General features: G+C 47.7%; 1 protein-coding gene across 3 annotated transcripts in view; it reads left to right on the top strand.

Moving 5' to 3' along the window:
* LOC119434575 (pre-mRNA-splicing factor 38B) overlaps positions 1-14,862 on the top strand; it is a 41,569-nt gene extending 26,707 nt beyond the window's left edge. For all 3 annotated transcript variants that reach the window (XM_049672040.1, XM_037701715.2, XM_049672043.1), the window contains 3 exons: positions 434-696; positions 11,615-11,737; positions 14,444-14,862. In XM_049672040.1, the coding sequence (XP_049527997.1) occupies positions 434-696; positions 11,615-11,737; positions 14,444-14,852 (795 nt within the window). In that variant the 3' untranslated portion in view covers positions 14,853-14,862. The remainder of the gene's footprint in view (positions 1-433; positions 697-11,614; positions 11,738-14,443) is intronic.
* The last annotated feature ends 11,831 nt before the right edge of the window (positions 14,863-26,693 follow it).

Raw genomic sequence — 26,693 nt, 5'->3', positions numbered from 1 at the left:
GTAGCAGTTAACACGAGCACAACTTCTCCTGACATGTTTTTAATTGTTTTAGTTCTATTTAGTAGTTTTTTCCTGCGAAGTTTTTCAAGTTTATGTTTGCGGTTTTTCATTTTAACCATCTAGTATCGGAGTGGGATGGAGGGGGGATGTCGGTTATGTAATGTACGATAGGAAGCCTTATTTATCCTTTCATGCTCATTGAAACAAGTGTGAAAAGTTATCACTAAACTTATTCCTATAGACAGCAGTTTGTCATGCAGTCCGCTCTGTAAAATGTTGCTACATTAAACACTGCGAGAGTCACACACCACGCGGCTCGTGCATACGACAACCTTTCTGTTGTGGAATGTTCTGCCTGCTCAGTCCTTGTCTCTTTGTTGCTAGCCAGGCTTCAGTGTTGAAGGTAACGCTTGCTGTGTGGGTCCTGTTGCAGGAACTGGATGCAAAAGCAGGCGGTGGCCAGATGCTGCGTATCGGTGACATGCTGCGCCATATGCTCACCAAGCTGGAATGGTTCACCACCTTGTTCCCTCGAATTCCTGTGCCTATCCAGAAGGAGATTGAGCGCAGGCTTTCCTTGCGCCCGCCTGTATTGGCCCCAGCAACCCAAGCTCCAAATGCTGAGCCAGCAGCCACCATAACAGAAACTGCTGCTGCAAGTGAGAGGGCACTATCACCGGAACCAAGACGCAGGAGGTATGCAGGGTGTGCTGCAAAGGTGTGCTGCAAATGTGTTTAAGAAATGACAATGGTAAAGGCTGTTCGGGGTGAAAAAATGAGCTAATGTGCTGGATGCTTGCTTAGCTACTTTGCCAAGGTTTTGCCTGCTAAATATGCAGAAGTTGACCTGAACCACTCATGACTTCTGTAGCTCTCTTGGAAAGGAGACATTTTACTTTGGGTGTTATACCTCACACTTGGAGCTGATGTGAGGCTTATGTCTGTAGTCTGACTCTTATGTGGCACAGCACTGCATGATAGGATAATTTAGAAGACCAAATGCAACCATTCTCAAAGCAACTTGTACTATAGGCCTTAAGGAAGATGTAGTCAAAAGTTCAACAGAATACCATCTGGTCAGGTAAAATCATTGTTATCATTGTGACTGACCAATCATAGTGACTGACCAAAGTCAGCAAAATGACGTTTTGTGAACTTTTACGGATCTCAAAACACCATTTTGTGTTTACCTTGGTCAGCAACCTGCTTTTTTCCTAACATGCCTTGAGGAACAGTAACATGATTTTGTCAGTGTTGTTTTCCACTAGCAATGCCATGTCTGCATTCCGGTTAGCTGATTAAATGACAAAATTTGTCGCAGATGTCTGAATCAAATTGAGAAAAGTGAAAAAAAATCTTAAAATAAGGTTTGCTTTCATATCCACAGCCATTCTTATGGGCTGTACCAGTTCTTTTCTGAAAGTGGATGTTAAGTTTATTGCCTAAAAAATACTTTTGTGCGCATGAATGACAGGAAGACATGCTGAAAGCATGGTGGAAAAGTAATTAAGTCTATTATATAATATCTCATTTCCAAACACTGGGAGGAGCAGGGTGTCTACCAACCTGGGAAAACCGGGAAAACAGGGAATTCTCAGGGATTTTGAATATTCTGGAAAAACTCAGGGAAAACTCAGGGAATTTGTGCCTCTATCAGGGAAAATTACTGTAGGAATGGGCGAATATAGGGTATTGTCGAATATTTCATTGAATAATTCTATGTTCGTTATTCGCTTCGATTCGAATTCATGGATTCAATATTTTCGAATTATTCAGCGGTCCCGAATAGGCAGCCAAAAGCCACGGAAGGTCGGTGCAAATCTCGGAGGCTTTGCTTAGCGTCATGGCTGCCATACATCAACCATAAATCTCGAAGGCTATATGTTTTTGCATTAAAGAGCCTGAAATGTGCGACGCAGAAGAGCAGAAACGGCGCTAGCGCACAACCGAAACGAAGCGGCGGAGTCCGCATGGCCATAGTCAGCAGCGGAAATCGTACGTGAATGACAGCAACGACGCAACGCTTCGTGCCTATTTGTGCCTTTATTGCGTTTACCGCCGCGCATAACAACGCGTTGGCCGCGGGATTTCATAGTCGCCACCCATCATCGCGTCGATAGCTGCCGCGGTTTCTTTCGCAGCGGTTTCGTTTAGTGTCGTTTTGACTCAATGCGCACGTCGGCCGCGTGCCTAAAGAGCTGCCTAGTGGTCAGTGGCGCAACGACGGGGGGGGGGGGGGGGGGGGGGGGGATTCGGGGGTTGAACCCCCCCCCCCCCCCCTGAGGCCGACTTAACCCCCCCTTTGGTTTAACCCCTTTTCTTTCCTTACGCATTTGAGTGCTGCAACTAAGATGACGCGCAATCGTCTGCACACTCGCAAAAAGCGCATTTTTTTTACGATTAATTTCCCGTGAAGAAATCGAAAGTAGTGCTGTTTAGATGGTATTGACAAGCTGTCAACCCCCCCCCCCCCCCCCTGGCAGAGATACTGGGTGCGCTACTGCTAGTGGCCATCCATGATCGCATAGATAGCGACCGCGATTTCGTCTGAAGTTGTTGCAGTGAACGGTAGTTTCGTTCTGACTCGGTGCGTGCGTCGGCCGGGTATGGTAGCGGCAAGTTGCCGCGCGTCAGCGCCTTGCCGCGAAGTCCACCGTGGCAATCGCGTCTCGCCGCGCAGCAGCGCGATATGATCTCGCGCGCTCTCGGAACGCGGAATCACCGTGAGCGAGAAGGGTGCGATCGGACAGCGTCCAGAAATCCCTCTAGAGTCTATAGAACCGCGAGAGACGACAATCGTCGATTGATAACGCGGCGCGGAGCGGCGGAGGTCCGGTTGCCATTGGCTCCGTGACGTCACCCTCGTCGCTCTCGGCACCCTCGGCAAGCCGTAAAACCTCCGATTCCTGCCGCTTTTGCCGCGCGCGTCATGATGCGCTGCCGCTCGCGGCATGACGCGGGCGTTTTTGCCGCTATCGTGGGCAAAGTCGCCGTTCATAATCGTGTCGATAGCGGCCGCGGTTGCGACAAGCAGTTGTTTCGGTTTGACTCGGGGCAAATCTGTCGAGGATGAAGCGCACCGGCTACATCACGATGGACGTGCGATACGTTGGCTGTGAGCTTACTGGCGAAAAAATTATCGGGATGTGCGCGCGGTAGTGCAAAGCGTGTCGGAAATGATGGCGCGTGCCGCAGACTTGCTGCGAAGGAAGTCGCGAGGCCTCAATCGCCGCTGCGAGAGCTAATCAGTCACGAGATGACGAGAATTGCAAGCTTCCGCACTGCTTTTGTGCTAAATAGCGAAAGGATTTGCTCATACATTATACTAATAAAATCGTGCTGACGTAATAAGCATTTGCTTATTGTTTTCGGCATACCCTGATAATTCGGAAATTTTTTTTTTCAATCCCGTGAAATTCGAATTAACTAGGTTTTACTGTAATATGTGATATATACTGTTCAAACTATTCGATTCGAAATTATTTGATCAAATCACTACTCCCTTCGAACCTCAAATCCACTATTCGCCCGTCCCTAAATTAGCTGTAGTTTAATTGAAAGGGAATGAAAGCTGGTGGTAATGGAGGGAGGGAGGGGAGGCGACGTTTAGCTGCGCCACCAAATGCGTATTTATATAAAAATGTGGTGAGGCGAGAAGGTGGCAAAGACTTCGGACGCTGCTCGACAAGTGTCCCGTTCGGATCTCGTCGAAAACTTCCGAGCCGCCCCCAGAGGCACAGGCAACAGTCACCAGTGCCGTGCGCGTTCGGTGGGAACACGGGCAAAACGCCGACGGCGTCGACAACAGTTCGGTGCATTGCTGGTGCTGCTGCATGTCTAAGTTTATACAGCTGATCGATAAAACTACTATCCTTACTCCGTATAGCTCTCTACTAATTTGCTATCGCAATTGATGCTTCGCATTGTTTTAACATGCTTACTAAAGAGTGACAGCATCAGGCAACATGGTGTCAGCCCATCTTGATGTAAAAGAAAGTTCCGTTTCACTCAGGGAATTTAGCAAAATCGCTCAGGGAAAACCTGGAAAACTCAGGGAATCTGAAAATGTTAACTTGGTAGACACCCTGGAGGAGCCACATGAGTGTAATCTTATTGTTTTTTATGATTTTGTAGTTTTTGCATAGGCTTTATCCCCAAGGGAGCCGTGAAACCTGAAAAATATATGCAGGGTGTCTCAACTATCATGCACCAAGATTTAAAAATATGCAATGAATATGGGGCCAGTCGTGGCCACAAAAATGGCCAGGCAAGACCAGTGAAAGAAGGGCTCTGAGAGAGAAAAAGAAATGAGTAGAAAAAGAAACAAATACATAGAAAGAAACCAATATTTATTATTTATTTGTTATTTTAAATGCATAGTGCCACTCATTTCAGCTGCATGGAAGTTTGTTACATGCCAGCGTGCTACATGGTCACGTGCAGCCATTTTCATGTCTCTTTTTACTGCAAACAGCAGTTATAAGCTAGGAAATCGGCCAGTGTTTTCGTGTGTTTGTCAAGCTTTGGTTCAAGCACACCAAGCAACAAACAGCCGAAGCATTCATTGCGATAACAAATTATTAGACAGCGATAACAAGTAACGTTAGTAGTCTCGTCAAGTGCATAAACTGCTGCAAACATTCGCTTACAAATAACTTCAAGGGATACTGAACAAGAATATGAAAAAATGTGGCAAGCATCGAAATTCAACTCTGAAGACTCGACTGCTCTGGATGGCTGTATTTTTGGATTGTCAGCGCGCAGCAGCAGCATGCATTGTAACAAGGCGTTTAAGTTGTTTCGAAATTCGTGCTTAAGACAGGGCGGCAATTGGCACATTGTGTCGACAATATACACACACCGATACAGGCAGTCGACCTTTGCACAATAGCGAGCGTACGCATAGAACGCCTGTGGCGTCCATTCAGCGTCTGCTCCAGTCCACCTTCTACTTGCGCCAGCGCTGTGGTGCGTCCACTGCGGGCGCTATATGAAGCTCTCCCAAAGCGTTACGCGGTAGTTTCATGACTAGATGACAAGTATTGAAGAACCCTGCTACTACGATGCCACAGCGCCCTTTCGCTGATTCGCCGTAGCTCTGTAGCAAAGCAGGGCTTGTCTGATAGTCACTGTCCTCGAAGTGTTCCGAGCACAGAAAGTCACGCTCTGACAGTACCCATGCTGTCTGCGATGGGCACGCAGCGTGAATCCATATCCTTCGAAGCTTCGGCTCTGCCGGAAAGGTATGACACGGTTTGTCTCGCCCGACGATAGAGTGACCTAGAATAATAAAGAAGTGTCCAAAGCGCCGGCTCCGGCGAGGGCCTTTTTCTGGTAACTGCCGTGCCCTGCTGCTCCGTCCCGTGGACTTTTCGTGCTCGCGAAGTGCGCGGAAAGCGAGGGTTGTCTGCCTCGCTCTGTAGTTTTTTTGCGTTCAGTTTCCACGCAAAGCACTTAAAGTCTATTTAACTTCAACAGTGTGGTGCTGCATGGAGCTTACCCATCTTTTAGCGTTGTCTTTGTGCTTGGGCAGCAAGAGAATGCAAAAACTTGTCAAACTCATCAGTGCGGCCTAGCACCGGTGCTAGGGTTCGGGAACGGTAATGCGGTAACTGTGCGTGCGTAGAAACGCGCTCACATAAGGAAAGAACGTAAAAAACAGTATTCACATGGCTATGCTTATAAGAGTAACGAAAAAAATAAATTACTCGCGCAGTCAAGTGAACTACAGTGGAACCTCGATTATACGTCCCCCGGTTATACTACGACTCGCATTTTACGACGAATTGGTTTGGTCCCGGCAAAACTTCCATAGAAACAATGTATTAATATCCTCGATTATACGACACAATTTTACGCCGACCCGCCACAAACGAAGCCTCTCTGGTACCGTCCGAAAAAATTAAATAAAAAAAGTTCTAACGCAGGCTGGCACGGTAAGCACACTGCAGGAGGCTGATAACGGATGTGCAATACCATATTTACCCGAATGTAACGTGATCACAATTGTAACGCGAGGGGCGACTTTCCAGTCACGCGAAATAAAGAAAATAAAAACGCTAATGTAATGCGAGATGAACGGAAAAAGAAATGGTACCTTTATTCAAGGAATCGCAATTCGGAAACATTCTCTTCACTCATGGTCGTCTGAATAAGAGACGGAGCTTTCCTTTGGTGGTTACCTTTCCTTTCCTTCCTACATTGAAATGAATAGATAGGTATTACTCATTTACTCATTTGTTATGTGAAAGTTATTGCTGCGATAGCCTTGTTTTAATAATCCGTGAATCCTCTCTGAAATTACCAACATTTAACTTCTCATGATATCATAGTCATTGCTTAACGTGTGATTTTTTACGTAAACTAACAAACATTCATGGCGCGTGGCGATGTTTGTGATTGCATCATATTGAGTGGAAAATCGTCTTGAAAATTATTGTCTTTGATGCACTACAAATATTGCTATTGATTCTACATATCCCTAAAATAGTTTCCTTCAATAACAGTAAAACGTGAAAACTTTATGTTCTGGTGATTAGTTGCCTCTTTCATTACGTAACTACAAGTACGTAATTATTGATCAGTAAGTATATTTGCTGTGTACGAACCAGCAAGCATACGCAGTAAATATTCCTAAAGTTACTTTCATGTTAAAATTCGCTTAGTGTTTGTGCTCTTGCAACACAAAAAGCCGAAAGACGAGTTGCACATCCGGCATGCATCACGTTCTTTTCCGACGTTCACTCATAATTATGAAATGAGGCATATGTACACTGTTGCACTGTTAGCCTTTCATTTATTTTGGTTTGTCTTGTTTTTTCGTCGCGTACATTTCTCGCGTACCCTTTACCTGGTAGGTTAGACTGCTAAGCTCGAGGACGCGGGTTCAATTCCCGACCACGGCGGCTTACATTTCAATGGAGGCGAAATGCATAAAACACCTGTGTACATGGATTTAGGTACACGTTAAAGAGCCCGAGGTGGTCGAGATCACCGGAGCCCTCCACTACGGCGACTCTCATAGACATATTGGGATTTTTGGATGTAAAACCCCAGAAATTATCGTTACTATTATTACCCTTTACCTGTGCTCTCAGTTCTTCATAATATATGGGTAAGTTCGACACGTTGAGATCAAGATTGGCATTCAACACATTCTTATCGTCACACTCACACCATCAGGGGGATTTCTGGCCGAAGAATGCGAGTTTGCACCACACGTCATATTGTTATCATCAATCATGACATGAATGCAAGTATGTCAAGTTACTAATGCCATGACCCATCAGTCATCTTAGTCACACATTTGTGCCTTTCCACGTGATACTTTCGTATATATACTAAGTGAACGAGACGCGAGAGTTTGCGGTTTGTATTTATTTTTTGGTATCGCGGCCCTGTCGACGGACACATTCCGCTTTCCAAGAGCCAGTTAAGGATTTTGCCTTAAAGAAACAGCAGAGCGCGGGAGGCAGTCTTGTAAAACAAATCGAATGCATGAAATAAAAGAAAGGAAATGATAGGGTGTAAAAGCGTTAGCATAAGCTAGCCATATCTCCTACATTCTCCTGCTTGTCATCGCGATCTCCAGCTTATTTTGTTGTGCAGCACGTTCATGTTACTCATTCCACGCATAACTAAATGAAGTAAGCGCACCGTATGTGTTACTCAAACAGCCGCCTAAGCGCGGACCAAGAGAGCTAGAAGAATCTAGACAAAATACAGTCGAATCCCCCTACAATGAATGCCGCCACAACGAAGATTTTCTGATTCCTCGTCAGCTGCCCATAGAAAGTAATACAGTGTAGACCGCTTATAACGTAATTCGCCGGAGTCGCGAATGTCCGCACTATAAGTGGTACCGCACTATAAACAAAGCAACAATTTTCAAGGCCCGCACATATGCAAAACATGTGCACCGAGCCGCCACGCATAAGCGACAGTTGAGGAATGCGGCTAGAACGTTTGCATTCAATTTACAGTCGAACCAAATCACGCAGCGGCGCCTCCGACCGGCATTGCTCCGGCACCGCCATAGAGTAAAAGCTTAGGGGAGACCCCTCAATGTGCGCGCGAACAAACCAAAAAGAAAAAACCACGGCGGACATTTCATCCTTTCTCAAATGGCAAGGTCGCCGATTCTGCGTTGCGCCGGAACATCCGTGTACGTGCCGACGTCTCAGCCACGCATAGAAAATGGCAGTAAACCCTTCTTTCTGCTTTATGCTTCCTCTACTTTCTAGTCACGTGTTGACCTTGCACGCTGCGGCTATGGCGCAGAGGGAAGCAGCGGCGCTGTTCCAGGCCGGCCAACGAAACTACCCACGCCGGCAAACGCCCGCTTCCCGATAACGGCAGAAAACGAAACTTCGGGGAGCTGGCGCCAGGCCGGCTGTAGCGGCGGCGACTGCAAGGCGGCGGGTGCGCACGGTGACAGTCGAAAGTGAGGGAGCTACGAGGGAGGGCGAGGGGAGCCACTGAAGCGGCGGAGTTGCCAAGGCGAAATCCGCTTCCCTGCCGCCCTCCTCCCTCACATTCCACGGTCTCCGCGTGCGCCCTTCGCCTTGCCGGCGCCGCCCGCTCGCTCGCTGAAGTTTCGTTTACTGCCTAACGGCAGTAAACGAAACTTGTTATCGTGAAGCGAGCATTGGCCGTTTCGTGGCCCTCGCTCGCTATGCGCGCCGTGATATTTCACGACTCGACTCGCACTCAAGATTCTGGTTTTAGCCTCACTGGCTGTTCGTTCGCACCACGTGCCCTTCTCCTCCACTTCGTCTCTTTCTTCCTCGATCACTCATTGGGGCGCCCGTTTGAGGGGAGCGTTCGCCGTCTCCGCTGACTTCCGTACTCCCGGGTAGCCGCACTGTAACCGGTATTTCGTTTCCCGCAACTGCACTATAAGCGATACATGTATACATGGAGTGCTATGGGAAAATTAACGGGAGTCTGAAAAGACCGCACTATATCCGGTCCTGCACTATAAGCGGTTACGTTATAAGTGGTCTATACTGTACAGAGAAAGTCTCCTCATAACGACAGCGTTTTATTTGGCATTTCCGCTTCAACGAACTCTTCGAGAACGAAACTGGGACTGAACTGAAATTGGAACTGCCGGGTAGCGAAATTATAAGGCCCTTCCAAAGATGGGACGATCGCATGTCGGCTTGAACGAAATTTTCGTGAACGAAATCAAATTCAAAGTACCGATTTGAGCCACTGCAATACATAGCCACGCGTGGTAATCAAGTGCCTGCGCAAGACTGCACGTGATCACCACAATCGCTGCCGTTTTCTGTGTGGTGTGTCTGGTTGAAATGGCTACGCCAGCGAAGAAGCATAAATTTCTCTCTCGAGGAGGAGGAGGAGGAGGCACATACGACAGAAAGCGTAAGGAAAAAAATTTAGCAGTTTCGCCCGAAAGGCAAAGCATCGATTACGGTAGCAGATCAGTAAACAGCTATAAGGACTGAGGATAGTAGTTTTATCGGCCTTATAAACTTCTAAACATTCGCTTACTAGCTAAATTGCCTAGCACTGTGTTACGCGCACAGGTAAACATTAACACATCTCGCTTGATGACCGCGGAAACCCCCTGTCAACACGCTGTAGTGAGGAGGCATGACAATAGCAGCGAGCGAATTGACCTCCGTGCCGTCTCTCGATTCAACGTGAACGTCGAAAGCACAGCGCATACGACTCTACTGGCACTAATTGCTCGTTGCCCACATCGCAGATCGCTTTCAAGATACGGCGCCCGCGCCGCAGGTAGCAAGCAGCCGCTGTTGTCAACATGATGGCGACGTCTCGTCGTCTGAGGGAAAATGACAGTCTGCAAGGCACACTGACTCTGGCAACTGCTTTGAATGTAATGGATACTTTTGACCTCATCAGAAAAGTTATCAGAGCCCACAACAATGACATTGTGACGGCTCTTTTAACGGACTGTGAGACTCGCATAATGCTTTGCTTGCCGTGAAGCGTAAGAAATCCAGGCTGGCTGACTTATGGAAATCAAACTTCTGGTAAGCGCAAGCTTGCCAAGCTTGTTGACTTTGTCATAAATATGCGATGAAATTGTGATGATTCAAACCGCTTCATTGCGGTGGTGCATGTGCCGCAAAATGAGTGTTTCGTGATTGGCCAGGCACGCGTGTTGAGTTAGGAGTCGGCCGCAATGTACGAAAAGTGCTGTAACAGCTACGTGAAATCCATTCTGTGTTGACACTTTATTGACCGCCTTCGATACGTCTAAACCTTTGCCCCCAACGCCATCACATACATTTCCCGGACGATGGTTTCGGTTTCGTTTGCGGCTTTGCCATTTGGTGTACGTACATACATACTAATTTTGTGTCAACGAAGTTTCGCCGCAACGAAATTTTTCGCGTGTCCCGTGAATTTCGTTTTAGCGAGACACTACTGTACCCGTATTCACAGCCGGCAAACCCGTTCTCTGTGCGGTGAGTCATTGCGGTATTACCTTGCGGTAACGTGGTACTTAATATATCCCAAATTATCGCGATGTTGGCTATTAGCAACCAAAATATCAGGCTCGTAGCAGACGCCCGCCGCCTTGGCACGGCTTCTGCAGTGGAGAAAGCCCATGGGTCCGGTACAGCAGCGCCGCAGTGCGGGAGTACCCAAGAAAAGGTCCTCGCTCCTCCCATGCATTCGCGCGGCGCTTTGGACACTCCCCAGTATTCTAGGCCACTCTACCTACGATACTTGTGTCATACCCTTGCACGCAGCAGTGTAGATGCATTCTCCTGGGTTATGCCAGCTGCTTTACTGATCACATTAAAAAGCAGCATACAAAACAAATGGAGATATAGAAGACTTGGGCATAGGCTCCGCTTGCGAAAACAAGTATGTGGCTGCAAGCAAATGCGCAGTTGAGGCGACATTCGCTGCCGGTTGGCACTGTTCATGCGGGTAGATAGACACAGGTGATGGCTTGCGCGCCGGTGTCCGGTACAGATAGCGTCACAGAAGCATCACTTCCTCTAGTTCCTGGTGTGGCTGCTAGACACGGTATTCTGCGAAAAATGCAACAAATTAATTATTTCCCGCTAGTTTCTTGCCTGACAGCAGGGTTGTGTCAACCAATTTCAGCATCCAAGCTTTCATTTAGGCTAAAAATCTTGGCGGCAAAAGTTTTGTTTAGTATCCCTTTAAGCACGTTGTCACTTGTGCACAGGCAAACACACACATCTCACTCAATGACCGCGGACACTTTCTACATGAACGCTGGCAGGGCGAAGAGCGGCAGCAATAGCAAGCGAATTCCTCCGTGCTGCCTCTCGCTTCAGCGCAAACTAAGCGGCGAGAACATAGCGAGCACGAATCCATCAGCCGTCGGCATACCTAGACTCAGTGCCGACCGTTGATCGCTTTCAAGATAGGGCTGCACAGCCGCTCTCTACCATGCCACATGCAGCCGCTGCCGTAGTAGAACACCTTCCCTTTCTGTTACACATTTTGCCACCATATTCAGAATTAAGTATTGTCATGTCTAATGGATTGTTCAATGCCACGAGATGGGAAAAAACGTGGTTTGTGATCAGGTATTTCCATGAAACTCCAAATTTGTCATTTTGTGTTTTATGCACTATAGGAGCCCCCATGCACGTGAGTCCCCCGGCAGCCGTGAAGTATCACGAGATTCTAGCTGGGACAGAGAGCGACAGAGGATACGCCGTAGCAGAAGCAGAGAACGCCATCGGGAGCGACATCATAGGCAAGTCAATTTTATCACCTTTCATAATTGCAATAGCATGGAATGAAAGTTACAGCGTGCATTTCTCTTTGCCAGCATGAAACATTTAGCTAGCCTGTTTAAAGGGACCCTGAAACAATATTCACGGTTTTGTAAAGCTGCTTTAAGTCGGTAGGGTAATTTCTTGTGATCATATAAGGCCAAATTTAGGTGCTCTGCCTAAAGCTTGTAATTTATTATTAAGTTTTGAACATCTGCATCGCCACAGGTTGCAGAAGTGCCACTCCCTGCGTTTTCAGCTGCCTATATCCGTTCTAAGTAGAATGAGTGAATGGCGTCACTTGGACAACCAGTCTAATTGGCTTTCCACGTGAAATCGGGAATACTTGCTACATGCTGCTCCATTGAGTTTACATTTAATAGCATATGTATTCATAGAAATTTGTGGATATGGAAAAGTAAGCACACAAATGCTCTAAATATATACATATCTTCAAACCAAGAGGTGCACTTCCACCTGAGAATGCAGATCTGTTACAGCTGTAGTCTGTATGTGTGCACTTGTGCACACAAGCGAGGGAATGGGTAAAATAAAGAGTCTTTGGAAAAGCTGGGCCTTGTGAGGCCGCAGAAACGAGGGTGAGGGGTGAGGAAGAACACAACAAAGGTTAACCAACGGGAGTGGGGCTAACTTACAATGGCTCCGCCTACTGAACGTCACCATAGTGCACAGTTCAAATTTGATTTTGGATGTTGACGACAACGTGCCAAGCGTAGCCAAACGCAGTTGGCCTCAACGAGCCGCAGTGCGCTCATCCAGCGGACTAGTCGTGGTACCTCACGGCAGCTGCGGTATCTACGCTACGTAGCAGACCACAGCTACATGCAAGTGCGTATGCGCAGCGTTTGCTTGCAGTACGCAGTACGCTTGCAAGCTCCACACGCCGTGCATGACTGCAAAATTTGGCTGAGATGTTCACAGCCAGGTGGTTCAGGATCATTTTAACATGTCCTCTGCCTCAAGCATAAACATCCAGATTTTCTGCTCCGATTTGAATTTTCCAGTTCGCATTTAATTTGTCCATAATATTAGATGCTCCCATAGGTAGAATATACATTATGTACAGTCCTACCAAAGCAACCAGCCATTAAAAGCTAAGAAACAGGCTTGCAAGGTAAAATGACATGTGTAATGCAGCCAGGCCACGAACTTCTATATACAGTCGACGACCGATAATTCGGACTTCACGGGGAACATAAATAAGTCTGAACTGTCAAATGTCCGAAAAAACGAATGTGCCCAAAAAAGATCATTTTAATTATGTTTTAATGCCCCTGTGCAAGGAAAAGGTGGTCAATTTGTTGCTGCACACACTTCCACTTACGTACAACCAAGTACGCCTATATTTCTGCCGGTTTTCTGTTGTCGCTGTACGCTGATGCAAGGACTGCAAAGGCTCAAGTCAGATCCGCATAGGCACATCATCATCTAGACAGAGTCGCTGTTTGATGGTGGGAGAACTTGCTCAATTATTTCGTCATCGTTCAGTTCGGCACTCAACACCGCGCTGTCGACGTCTGCAAATTCTTCAAATGTAACGGCGGCAGGAATGGGCACACCGCAGCCTAGTAGGTCATTAATGACGTCCACATTTGAGCTCATGGTAGGCGGCAGTTCAGGCTCTTCAGTTGCAGAGTTGGGGTCATTCGGACTGCGACTCAAGACTCATTCAGAGTCAGACTGTCAGGGGACCGTTGGTGCCATTTGACGCGGCCTGTCGATAACTTCACGAGAAATACTTCTTGGAGTGAGCAGAGCGCAGTCTGAGACGCCAACTGAACAAACGGAATGGCGAGAACGGGCTATGCATGCGCTGGGATGCCGGAATAGGATGTGATGATCCCAATGTTGATGCGACCTCCCAATTCGGGCAAAGCCTCCAAGATCAGCATTTGTAATTTAATCTGAGGAGCAGTGCTGCGACCGAGACAAGGCCTCAGGGATCGCCATTTAGGTGTGATCTGTGAGGCCATACTTGATGTCTCGTATCTCTGAGGCCAAACTTCAGGTTTTATTGATGTTGCCAGAGGAGATAATTGCAGTAGAATCCGCATACGCTACAGTAACGGACGGAGTCCGGATAATCGAATGTAGAGCTGGCGGCTGTCTGAAATATCGGTCGTCTTAACACATTTTTGTCTACGGGACCATTGGCGGTGCCGCGAAGCTGTCCGAATTACCGAGTATGTCCGGATTATTGGTGTCCGATTTATCGGTCGGCGACTGTAGTGAATCCAGATGAATTATAGTGGTTGGTTATATGCACATAGGGCTGCGCCTAGGCAAATGAGGCTCGTAGCGCTTGGATAATCTCTCCAGCTGTGAAACGCTGCATTTAGACAAAAACAAGTGCTGCAGTGTATATTTTTTATATTTTCTTGCTAGCATTTACCAAGTACAGCACCATTGTCGAGGGCAGTTGTAGGTCATGTTGCAGCATGCAGATATGCATTTCGTGAGCTGTGCCACATGTATCATGTGCCCTCTCTTGCCTACTTAGCATGTACATTGTGTTTACAGATGCTTGGAACCCCTTGAGTTTGCCATGTGCCTTAATTGCAAATCAAATTCACTAATCAAATTCACTAGAAGTTGCTTAGTTATGCAGTTTTTTTATGTGTGTATGATGAATGTTAACTCCTTTCACTTGTTTCAATCTTTTTTAGGAGCCGAAGCCCACGGGATGTGCGGCCACACCACAGCCATGAGAGGCCACGTGATGAGAGAGGACGTGAAGAGTGGCCACGTGAGGAAAGGGCTCGTGATGAAAGGTCTCGTGAAGACAGACCACGTGAGGACAGGTCCCGCGAGGATAGACCACGTGATGACAAGCCACGCGAGGAAAGGTCACGAGATGACAGGTCACGTGAAGATCGGTCTCGAGACGATCGGCTTCGAGATGAAAAATCTCGGGAATTGGATCGCCGTAAAGAGAGCACAAGTCATCGTCACCGATCCAGCCCTGAACGCAGCAGGCATAATGACCGCTCTCGAGAACATACCTCTCACGATCACCGAACATCATCGCGGAAAGAACGTTCCTACTCACCCATGACTAGGAATCACCACAGATAAATATGTTTTTCCCTTTGCCCTCACTTTTTTTTCTTCGCTGTGGCACTTTGGCTACCTGGAAGTCTTTGGCTCTTGCATACTTCAGTTTCCTTATTTACTTTCATAAGCAACATAACTGTTGCAAATATGCTGCAAAGGTTTAAGCTAACCCAGTCGAACTTATTGTGTTATTTGACATGTCATGGAAGTGAACAAAGATAGGGGAATGTTTGTAACTGTGTGAACTTGTGCGGGGACATGTAACTTCAGCATCCACCAAAAAGTATGATCGACTTTGCCATCATAATGCACATTGATTTTTTTTCCATACACTGTAAGGCTGATAAACTCTTGTGGGACCATGCAACTGCTTGTTTTCTACACAAGAAGATTTCAGCCATATATTTTTGTCTCATGATAAATTGTCAGTCATGTTCATCACAACCATGGATGCTCATATAAAGTATGTACAGTTTGGTGGATGTAATATTGTATGGCAGGTTGTTGTAAGTAAATGTGTAAAAATAATCAATTACATCACATCTCATTTTACTTGTAGCAGTTTCATTGCAATCACCAAGTGTATAGAAGTCATATTCATTTAGTGCTAGATTTTTGTACCCTTGATATTTGTTCTGCTTTTCATTGGTTAGATCCCAAATTTTGTTCTATGCATAACAGACTTATAGTTTCCTTTCTCCTCAATTTATTTTTAGATTTGTTAGCATCTGTTTTTTTCTAGGAGAGGCCACACACCTGGCTATGTTTGCATACATGTTGATCATTGACATAAAATATTTTCTTTCCTGGTGTTTTAGTCGAGCCTTGTATTTTTCTACCTGCCTCACTCTTCTTTCCCCCACATTGGGAAAAGGTGTACAGTGTTTTGAAGAACAATATTATACAAAAGTGAAAGTATTTGGGCTTTTTCTGGACAGGCACATCTCGCCGTTTGCCGGCAAGACCGTCAACGAGCAGTCCGCGAACTGCAAATGGCGTGCGGCGAGTTGCCGTGTTGCTAACAGGGATGCGCCTTCAAATCCGGCGCCGTGGACACATAAGTGGCCCCAACGAAATCAACATCACTCTGCTTACGAAGGAACTGTCACTGTTTGCATCTGGAATATGCACAAATAGAACAAGTGATCACGTATTTGAATTCCGACGGCGTTTATAGCTACTTTTCACTGGTAAATTCTATTTCGCTGAAACTCTGAACCGCCGTTGTCAGGTTTCTCAACCTAGAAAACAATTTACTGTATGCAATGCTCACCCTTTTCGAGTTATTTTGCATCAAAAAGCTCTTATCAGTGAGTCGATCCTTTTGAAACCGTATTGCAACATGATAGGCAGTATACGGGGTGTTCATTTTTAAGTTTTATGGAATTTTTAAAAATCGCCTGTGGCAGGTAGCATAATTCTCGTTGAGCAGGGTTATTCGAAGCGGCGGACATTAGTAGCACGTGAAATCGAAACACATATTCAACTAATTAACAGAAATTGACTAATTTTATTTACGACACATATTGCAATTTACGAATTGTAGCCGGTGAATTCTACCCTCCTCCTCCGCAAAGCTTCCGCTCCTATCTCCTTCCCCGCTGCGCCACCTACTTTCCTCTAGGTGGCATTGCTTTGCCGCGCTCTAGTTACTGTATATGTATACCCTTTCAGAATGGAGACATGGAGATTTACAAGAATGAAAAGGAATACATTAGAAGAAGCCTTGCCTTGCTATTTGAGGCTCAAGCCTCAAATAGCATACCGGAGCAAATATTCGCAACTAGATGAGGCATGTAAATACTGCAGCAAAAATCCGGAGACCACTCAGCACAGCACATTCTAATGGAATGCGAAATTAAGGGATTCACCCAGTGAGACCCGTAGGTAATGTACAACTTCTGGAAGCGCTTAGATTGAAAGTAGACGGAAGCATCAACCGGTCAGCAGTCGAGATAAGCAAGAGTATTGGTGGCAAAAAAACCAGGGATGAGATCGATACAACCGGATCCGTTACAGGCGGTACAAGGTAAAGTTTCGAGGAAGAAAAAAAAATTAGAGATGTATACAAAAATGCTAGAATGAAAAGCATCTGTAGCATAACTCAAGCAGGTTGGGTGACTATTTGACAGAGGGGGTCATAGCGCTAGAAGACACCGACAAGAACGAGAGAACAGGACGCCCGTGTCTTCTAGCGCTATAACCCCCTCTTGCAGGGGCGGATCCAGGTTTTTTCTGAGGGGGGGTCAGCTTCTGTCAATGGTGATGATGATAGTAGTCTTATTTACCGTTTTTCCTCACGATAAACCCGCGTTTTATACGGCTAAAGCAACACCTGTAGCCCTCCGTGGTGGCTCAGTCAGCGCAGGCGTTGAGCACGAGATAGCGGGATCAAATATCGGCCGCATTTCGATGGAGGCGAAATGCAAAAACGCCCGTGTTCTTGCGTTATAGTGCAGGTTAAAGAACCCCAGGCGCTCAAAATTAATCCGGAGCCTTCCACTACGGCGTGCCTCATTATCTGAACTGGTTTTGGCACGTAAAACCCCAGAAAGAGGAAAAAGACCTGTAGCGAAGCCAGGTATCGGTTTCTCCGAGCTTATAGAAAAAGGGCGTTACCCAATACAGGCATGTGCTTGGCGGCTGCGCCTGATAATACAGGGTGTTCAAAACTAAGCTTTATGGTTTTCATTAAATTAGGCACTGGGAGGCATGCGAAGACCACCTGTGCAAATAAGTTATGTGGCTAAGGGGGCACAAAGAGATAATTATCGGTGTGAGCAGTCCAATTAACTAAAATTGAACAATTATTTTTTGTTGACTGCAGTAAGTGGGTATGTTTGTATTGAAAACTTAGAGACAGTCGAGTTTCTACGCAGTATCAGTCGGAAGAATTATTCTAGCGTGTCCGTGCTCCGAGATATCAGACTCCAAATTTCAATTGTCGTACTGCGCAGAATAATCGAGAATAAAGACGCGACAATTCTCATGAATTCCCGTGAATGATCATGAAGCTCAGTGACCACTTCTGTGGAGGGATGGTGGTGCCATCTTCTCTCTTGAGTCGTGGTGGTGTGTTGACTAGAGGGACGTTCTTGAATACGGGCGTAACGGTCCGCTCCAACGCAGCAGCCACTGCGCTGGCTGTTTACGATATGCTAATCACCGCGTATGAAGACTCACGACGCCACCTACAAGAATAACGATGTGGCGTAGTAGGCGAGAGCGCGAGCCAGCGTCTTCATGTTTTGTTTCCCACGCGACGTCATCCTTATACACAAGGCGCGCATCTGCTCCCGTTTCTCTAACCACGCGATGCCATCCTAGGCCCGCGCGTTGGCGTTGGCCGCTGACGTCACGCTCCCCCACTTCGCAGCCGCGGCTCGAGGCTTCGCCCCGCTCCGCGAGTACGCCGACTCAGACAAACGGATCCGGTGGGCTTGAGCCTCCGTATGCTTAATGTACGACAATAAAACTGCGAAGTTACAATGAAAAACTTGTAGCGTACGAACGGTACTGTGCTCGTACTGGATATTGTCAACGTGTAACTGTGATCACAATGAGTGCTACAGCTAAAAAAAAGTTGCCTATGCGTAGTTCTTAGTTTAGCTGTTAGTTGTTATTATTTATATATGAACACTTCAGCAAGAGATCTCTTTCATTGAGCAGGTTGGTCGCGGAACCGATGACAGCCAATGAGGTAACCGTTGACACCCCAAGGGGAAACTAAGTTAATCAGGCACGAAGGCGCTCGAGCGGACCTCGGCGTGTTTGGCAAAAGGGACGTCCCCTCGTTCATTCGACGCCACCGACGGGACGAGCAAGGCACGGCAGGCGTAAGGAGGTCCAAGGTGTTCATGAGAAAAAATAACTACGGCAACTTCGCGACACCACACTCCTACGGAATACAACTAAGCTTGTGAGCGAGCTAGCTTTACTTCTTTGCATGGCTGACTGATACCACTGGTACTCGCGAAAAATACTTTTGAAGAATGCTGGTGGCCATTTTTTTTTTTTTTTTTTTTGCGACAGGGCCATCCCACTGATCTCCACTCAAGGGGCCATCCCCCTGTCAGCGAGGGGGCGATGCAGAAATCTGACGGGGGGGTCAGGACATCCTGACATCCCCCCTGGATCCGCGCCTGTCCTCTTGTGTATCTCACCAACTAGCCCAAAAAGCCATTCTTTTAGACTATTTGTCACCGCCCCTTTTCAAAGGGGGTGCCAATAAATCGTCTCGGCGCGCTCATCCGTACTTTCGCCCGGCGGCGACTTTGCAAGTTGCAATCAGGTGTTAGCGCCTAAAGCCCCTATATATATATATATATATATATATATATATATATATATATATATATATATAGGGGTTTTAGTTAGCGCCGCTATTTCAGCGCTCCCAGACGATCGATCAAGAAACTAAATCCGCATATCTGTACAGCGGTTCCGGGACGGGCTTGGTGTTTCGGGTGGCTGCAAGATACGCGCCAGCAACTCTCGCTAGTAAGATAGGATCGCGAACGAATCAAGGCGGATTAAAAAAAAAAACTACTGGAGTGGAGCTGCCGTCTCAAAAATGAAGCTGGACCGCCGCCATCTTACCAGAGGCAAGCAATAACGTTAGGAAATAGCGGGGAGTATACGAAGCACTTTCTTCCCACTCCGTGCTGTTTTAGGCGGATAATTAGCCGTGCAGATATCGTTGGACGTCTTCCTTTCTGTCAGTGGTTTCAGAAGAAAGCCTTAAGTTATTTTCAAATTTTATGGCACATCATGATATTTATACACAGCCAAATGTAATATTTTAAGCGAAATGTTCTAGCTTTTAATTTCAAATTAGCCTAGCATTTGCAATAACTGACCAAAAGGATGTGAGCTGCTAGCAGACTTAGCTGTCACGGCCCTCTTTCAGAGTAGAAGTATGGGCAAACTGTGGCTTCACCTGTGCTGGTAAGAAACTGCGGGGACTGCCACTCCAGCATTTTTTTTTTAATCCTCCTTGGAACGAATAGAAGAACATGGCTATTGCATTTTCCTCCTGGTTAAAGAGTTCTGCCCTCAACATTTACTCAAGCCCAAACTTCTTTATTTATTTTGTTTTATTTATTTATATAATTTTTCTTGCCTTGTGTGTCCGGCCTTCACCCACAATTGCAGCGAATGATATGTTTATGCCACGTCACGTCGAAGCGCGACACACCATCACCGCTGCTCGCTCTGTGCGCCCGATCGCACAGGGCACGCCAGTGAGTCTCGAAAAAGTCACGCAAACATTGTCCTTTACTGATCGGTTGTCTGGGGTCGCTGAAATAGTGGCGCGATTACGTGGTTGTTTTTGTATTTCGCGGGCTTTCTTTAAAGGCAATTACAAGAAGCTTCATCAATGGTACTTAGTTGCAAACACTTCAGTCGGTCATTTTTATATGTGATATACAACTTTCGTATTGGCACTTTCTTGGTGAAGCCAATATTTAAAACGTTAGGCAATTAGTTCATACGAATTAATTGACTTTGCAAAACGAAATACCGCAAACTAGTACACGCGATCCTCAACACCAATGAGTTGGTTTGAGCCTCCTAGAGCACTCCGTCGTTTTATTGCGATAGCAATTATAAGGACGCTTCAAGCGGATTTCTGCCGTCGGCATAGCCGTCGTCATCGCCGTCGCCGTGTGGTTCCATATAAAGTCCAAGGCGATAAAATCGTCGCCGCGCGCCGTACGTGCGAGTGAAAGCGCGCGTGGGACGCGTGCTATCACGCAGAGCAAACGCGATTTCCGTCGCGCGAAAGGCCGTGGGGGTATGGGAGGGGGGGCGACGCTGTGCTGCGGCACCAAATGCGTATCTTGCAACCGGGCGCAAGGGGAACTGGCGACTCAGTCTCGCAAGCGAAAGAAGGAAAGCGGAAAGGCAGCGCGGGAGGGAGGGGGGGAAGGCAGCTTCTACTCTGCCACCAACTGCGATTGTACTTTTCCCGGCTGCGGCGGTCGCCCGCACCGTATTTTGAAAGCGATCTCCACACGGCTATGACCTTCGTATGCACTGTGCATTCGCCGCTCAGTGTCCGTTGAAGCGATAGACCGCACGAACCTTCGCTCGCTGCGGCGGCTGCGCTTGCTGCCAGCGTTTTGACAGTGGTTGTCTGCGGTCATCGAGTGTGGTCTATTCACGTTTGCTTGTCCGCGCTGACACCACGCTTGTTAATTCAGTCAGTAAGCGAATGTGTCCAAGTTTGTGCAGCCGATAAAACTATTATCCCTACTCCGAATAGCTCTCTACTAATTTGCTATCGCAATTGATGCTTCGCCTTTCGGGTGAAACTGCGACATTTTCAAAACATTGGTTACATTTAGTGTGGACACCCTGTATAGTGAGTGTCGTCGTAGGGCGCAATTGGTTGCAAAACATAGGTAAGTTCACGATGAACAAAAACGATGATTTTGCTCCATTTGTTGAAGACGTGATAACTTCGTACCCTAACAGTCTGATTGGTTTTGACAAGTTGGGCTCACAAATGACAATGAGTGGAAACACATTGGTGTACACAAACTGACGAAAATCTGAAAGGCGTGATTCACTGGATGAAGGACGCTGCCTTGATTTTTTTTTTCGGAAGGATGGGGTATGGGTAGCCATCTTTCTAGTTGAGGGATTCAAGCACTGCATGGGCTTAAGGCGTCCAGCACTTTAAGTGCGCTTCGAGCAGACGTCCCCATGTCCACTAAAATCGTTCGGATGGCTTCCATGAGGGAACCTAGCACCGAAATGACTTGATGATCGGTTTTAGGTGAATCATCCGTGGCTGGAGAAGGCTCCGGTGGGGTACGTAGTAAAGAAATGCACTACTTACGTGGTTACTGTATTAAAAAAAAACTGTCAGCCTTCCCCTTCAGGGGAAGGGCTGGGGTGGAGATGGAAGACCAGCGAAGCTGTACTATGGTGGGTATTATGTATTTCCCATTATGACTATTAAGATGTGGTGGTGTAATTGGTTATTTGAACTATTAAAGAATGATAAATATATATGATCCGGTGGTTTTCATTTCTTTAGTGACCACAGGGACCATGGTCGCTATGGTACACTGTCACAGGGTGTACGGCAAAGGTTGGCACGTTCTTCATTAACACGTCAGCAACGCCGCGCACGTTCGGTGCGAGCTCGGGCAAAACGCCGCCTCCGTCGACAACAGTTCTGCGCGTTGCGCAGCATCAATTGCGATAGCAAATTAGTAGCGAGCTATACGAAGTAAGGATAGCACTTTTATCGGCTGTATAAACTTGGACACATTCGCTTACCAACTGAATTAACAAGGATGGTGTCAGCGCGTACACGCAAACATGAATAGTTCACACTCGATGACCGCACACAACCGCTGTCAAAACGCTGGCGTGAGCAAGCGCGCCAGCAGCAGCCAGCGAAGGTTCATGCGGTCTATCGCTTCAACGGAAACTGAGCGGCGAAAGCACAGCGAATACAAAGGTAGGAGCCGTGTTGCAGATCGCTTTCAAGATACGGTGCGCGCGACCGCCCGGCGCCGCGCAAAGTACAACTTTCTCGCAGATTCATCTTGAAACTGCAGCGCGCACACAAGAAACGAGGACAATCAGGCGAAGGTGACAGACAGGCGCTCGCAGAGCAGAAGCCACAACCCCTCCCTCCCGCGCTGCCTTCCCGCTGTCCTCCGTTCGCGTGGGTGATTGAGTCGCCAGTTCCCCTTGTGCCCGGTCGCAAGATACGCATTTGGTGCCGCAGCTAAACGTCGCCTCCCCTCCCTCCTTCCCGTCCCCCCACGGCCCTTCGCGCGAGGGAAGAAGTCTGGTTTGCTTTCCGCCGTGCGTTCGCTACCCGTGAAAGCGCGCGTCCCTCGCGTGCTTTCACTCGCACATGCAGCATACGGCTAATGAGAGTTTTTTTTTTCTAAACGCAGACACGACCATCGAAGACTGAGCCCTTAACAGCTTCGTTGTAAAATAAAATTTAGCTTCACCTGTACTTTTCTTGGAGTTTCTAGTGTGCAGCCGAAAGTGCCCGCTTTAAAAAGTGTGTGTGTGTGTGTGGGGGGGGGGGGGTAATGGCATACTTTGCCCCCCCCCCCCGGTAAATACGCCTATGAGTGTAATTCGTCATCAGCGTTAACATCAGATCGTTTCCTCAGCGACACGCAGAAAACGGCCTCACGTGCACAGAAGTTGCACGCATCAGGAATTAGTCTTTTCTCCGAATAATGCACCTATTTTCTTTCTTTTTCGCAGCTATCTGGGACAACCTACCAGGTGTCTGTGCGCGCGCGTTTGTGTGTGTGTTTTAATCTTCCTCTCTCCTATTGGTGGTTTCTTCTGGTGCTGGCGGTGTTTTTCTCTATTTATATGCTTTTCGTGCATCAGTAACCGGCAACGACGTTTGTGCTGAACCCTGAGGACTCCTACTCTGCTGGGAGATCCTCCCCGCAGAACTTTCCATGGAAGAGATGGCCACGGACTCGTCTGGTGGCCAGCTCAGACCGCCCGCGGCTCGGAAGAGACTCAGTTCTTCAGTAGGATCCGACGCTGCTGATTCTGAGCTTTCTGACTCAAGGTCGGAAGATTCGGATGTTTTCATACCTGCCAAGCACCGCCGTTCGAGACGGACGTCTCCGGCATCCTCAAGCGAAGCGACCATCATACACAGCAGCATCGTGACTACGACAGTAGCCTTCATGCCCGTCGACGCGACGGTAAGCCTGAATGCTATCTCCCGACAGAAACTCAATTATTTCTTCTTCAAACTTGCCCCTGGACTAATCCAATAAGTTCGCGTGAACCCCTGGAAAATGACATAGCCGTTGACACAACAGATGATAAGATGGTGCAAACTCTGCTTGGTTTGTCTGAAATTTGTGGTGTCCGCACGCGGCCCTACATACCACAGGGTCCGCATATTGCAGCTGGTGTCGTCTCTGACGTCGACTTGGATCTCAAAGACGACGTCTTTAAGAGTATAATCGTTTGCACACCACCATGCAAAATAATTAGCGTTCGTAGGTTGGGCTCGTCAAAGTGTATGAAAATATTGTTTGCCGGTGGAAAGCTGCCTAGTCATATAAAGGCTGGACTTGTGCGCTATCCTGTTCGCCGCTTCGTACCACGGCCCTTACAATGCCATAAATGCCTTAAGATTGGTCATGTTCAGGGCTTTCGCACCAAAGATCTGGTCTGTGCCAAAGGTGGTGGGAATCACCATGTAGATGCTTGTGAAAGTCAGACATATCAGTGCCCTAACTGTAAAGGCGAACATTTGGCAACGGATAAAGGATGTCCCTCATTGAAGGACGTACAAAAGGCACTAAAAGAGAAAGCCAAAAAGAAAGCAGCAGGAGATGAAAGCACGCGTCTCCGTAGTGCTGGTCCAGCGACTGGAAATGCCTCGACTAAGCAAAAAACAGTGCGTTCAAGGAATGCCAAACAAACAACGCATCGAAAAGAAGGAAGGCGGACCTTCTACATCTCGGAGTCATCGTGGCCAGCGCTGCCATCGAAATCGACGGAACAAGTCTCTACAATGACTGTGGAGAACATTGGAAACACAGTGCATAAACCGGTCTCAGCCAACGACGAGGTGCAAATTGTCAATCTTCTGAAGATGCTTGTCAACCTCATCAGGTCTCTAATCGCCGGTCGTCAGACACCAGCAGCATCAGCAGCAGAGTAACTTTTGGAGGCCCTCGTTCCAGTCCTCGACGGCCTTCAATAGACGTGTTACCGGAAGCAATCTTATCAGTTGTCAGCAGCCTCGACCCTTTGTGCTGCAAAGGAATGTCAGATCGCTATGACCGCGGCACGCTGATCTAGTTCTTCGACTCATCGCTATGAAGACTTCACCAGATGTTATAGCGCTTCAGGAAACTAACGTAAGGAAAGACGAATATCGACTGCCCAGGCTTCATGGGTGTCCACAGTAACACTCGGTGCGCGGAACCAACCTGTGGCTCTTTCCAGTGTGTGGACACGACGCATACGCGCAATGCTTCAAAAGCGTCAGTGTACGTGCGTGCTGACTTGGATTTCACGGTTCTTGACACCGGTGACAACTGTGATGATGAGTTTGAGTGCGCAGGCGTTACTCTCAGCCTCAAGATTGTGACTATACGACGGTGGCAAGCATTTACATCCGGCCTACACGTTCTTCAGATACCTCACTACTTGAGTGCTTAGTGTCTCGGTGTGGTGCGTCGTTTCTGTTATGCGGAGATTTTAATGCTCACCATCCGCGATGGTGTAGCCGCCCCCACGACAATCGTGGCGCAGAAATTAATGAGCTTATTATCAAGAATGATCTGCAATTGCGGAATGACGGTTCACCTACATTTATAGGTAGAGGGAAGGAGCATTCCACTATATACCTTGCGATTTCAACGAGAGATGTGTGCTTAACCTGGTCATGCGAAGCTGACCCGTGGGGCTCAGATCACCTGCCCATTTGGTTAACACCAACACATACTGCGGGCCGAGTGACTACCGTCTATACAGTGACAAACTGGGATAAGTTCCGTCAGCTTATCTCAGAGGCACCATCTCAAGACAGTCTGTTCAAACGGGTGAGTGAGTGTTTACGACAAGTTACAATACAACGACGACGAAGTATCGGCAAACCAAACCCCGATCTTAAGCTTTTGCGGCTCCGCGCATGTCGACGCTGCGCTTATAGGCGGGCACAGCTCTCTAAACGACGCACCGACTGGACTCTGTATAACCGCATTGATGCAGCCATACGGCGGCATACGAAACAGCTTCGTCGAGACCGTTTTTTCATGGGCGCCGCCATTGCGTAGCCAGTGGCGCCATCTATGGGCAGTTGGCATGCTGGCTTGGGCGAACGCCCGTGTTGTATGCTATGGTATTAAGACTTAGAGATTGACTCCAACCAAATAAGGAAATTTACTATCCCGACGTTTCGGAACCAATTCGGTTCCTTCTTCAGGGGGTATTCTTCGGAGGTGGCGGTGTGCCGCTTTTAAAAGGTCCGTCGTAGCAAAGGAGAGGAAGGGGGAGAGAGCTTAAGGTGTGGAGACACTTGGCAGGGCACCTGCTCTAGACAGTCAAAATAGGTGGTGGGGGTGGGGGGCTTCGGCGTCGCTGGTCGTCTGGGTTGACCGATGCTGGGCGCCCTTTAGTCGCGGGAATGCGTTGACGAGGGACAGGGGGGGGGGGGGGGGGGAGGGACGAGTTGTTTTGGTGTTGCTGACCTAGAGCGGGGTGTCAGCAACACCAAAACAACTCGTCCCCCCCCCCCCCCTTCAGACCTTGTCTCAGCGCTTGAATGTGCTAAAAAAAAACAAGCACTCCGCCTACATGCTCTTCCTAGACGTACAACAAGCTTTCGACTCGGCTCCGCATCCGGCGATTATTTTCGCTCTTGCAACCACGGGAATCTCGGGTCGTCTGCTTCGCTTTGTGTGCAATTTCCTATCGGAGCGCCGGATGAAATTGCGTGTCGGAGCAATAACAAGTGAATCCCGCACTGCTAAGTGCGGTGTTCCACAGGGCAGCGTTTATCGCCGCTTCGGTTTAACACAGTACTCGCCGCGCTTCCAAGTCGCTTGCCTCGAGACAGTGACTTCCCTGTGAGCATATTGCTCTGTGGATAAGCGGCCCTTCGCACCTTGGCCCGCAGCTTCGTGCAAGCTTGCAAAGAGCTCTGAACGCGACTTCGGAGTATTTGGGTGAAGTTGGCCTGCAGATATCACCTGCTAAGTCGGCTGCAATAGCATACCAACTTAAAAAACGTACTCGTCGAATAATGAGCCAACTGTACCTTGACGAAACGACGATAAGCTGGGTGCGACAACATCGTTATTTGGGCTTAATTGTGGATGATCGCATCTCTTG

This window comes from Dermacentor silvarum, chromosome 1 (genome assembly GCF_013339745.2).
Source record: "Dermacentor silvarum isolate Dsil-2018 chromosome 1, BIME_Dsil_1.4, whole genome shotgun sequence".
NCBI classification, from domain to species: Eukaryota; Metazoa; Arthropoda; class Arachnida; order Ixodida; family Ixodidae; genus Dermacentor; species Dermacentor silvarum.
The sequence above is the reverse complement of the archived record's forward strand: the minus strand, read 5'-3'. Positions and strand labels throughout refer to the sequence as shown.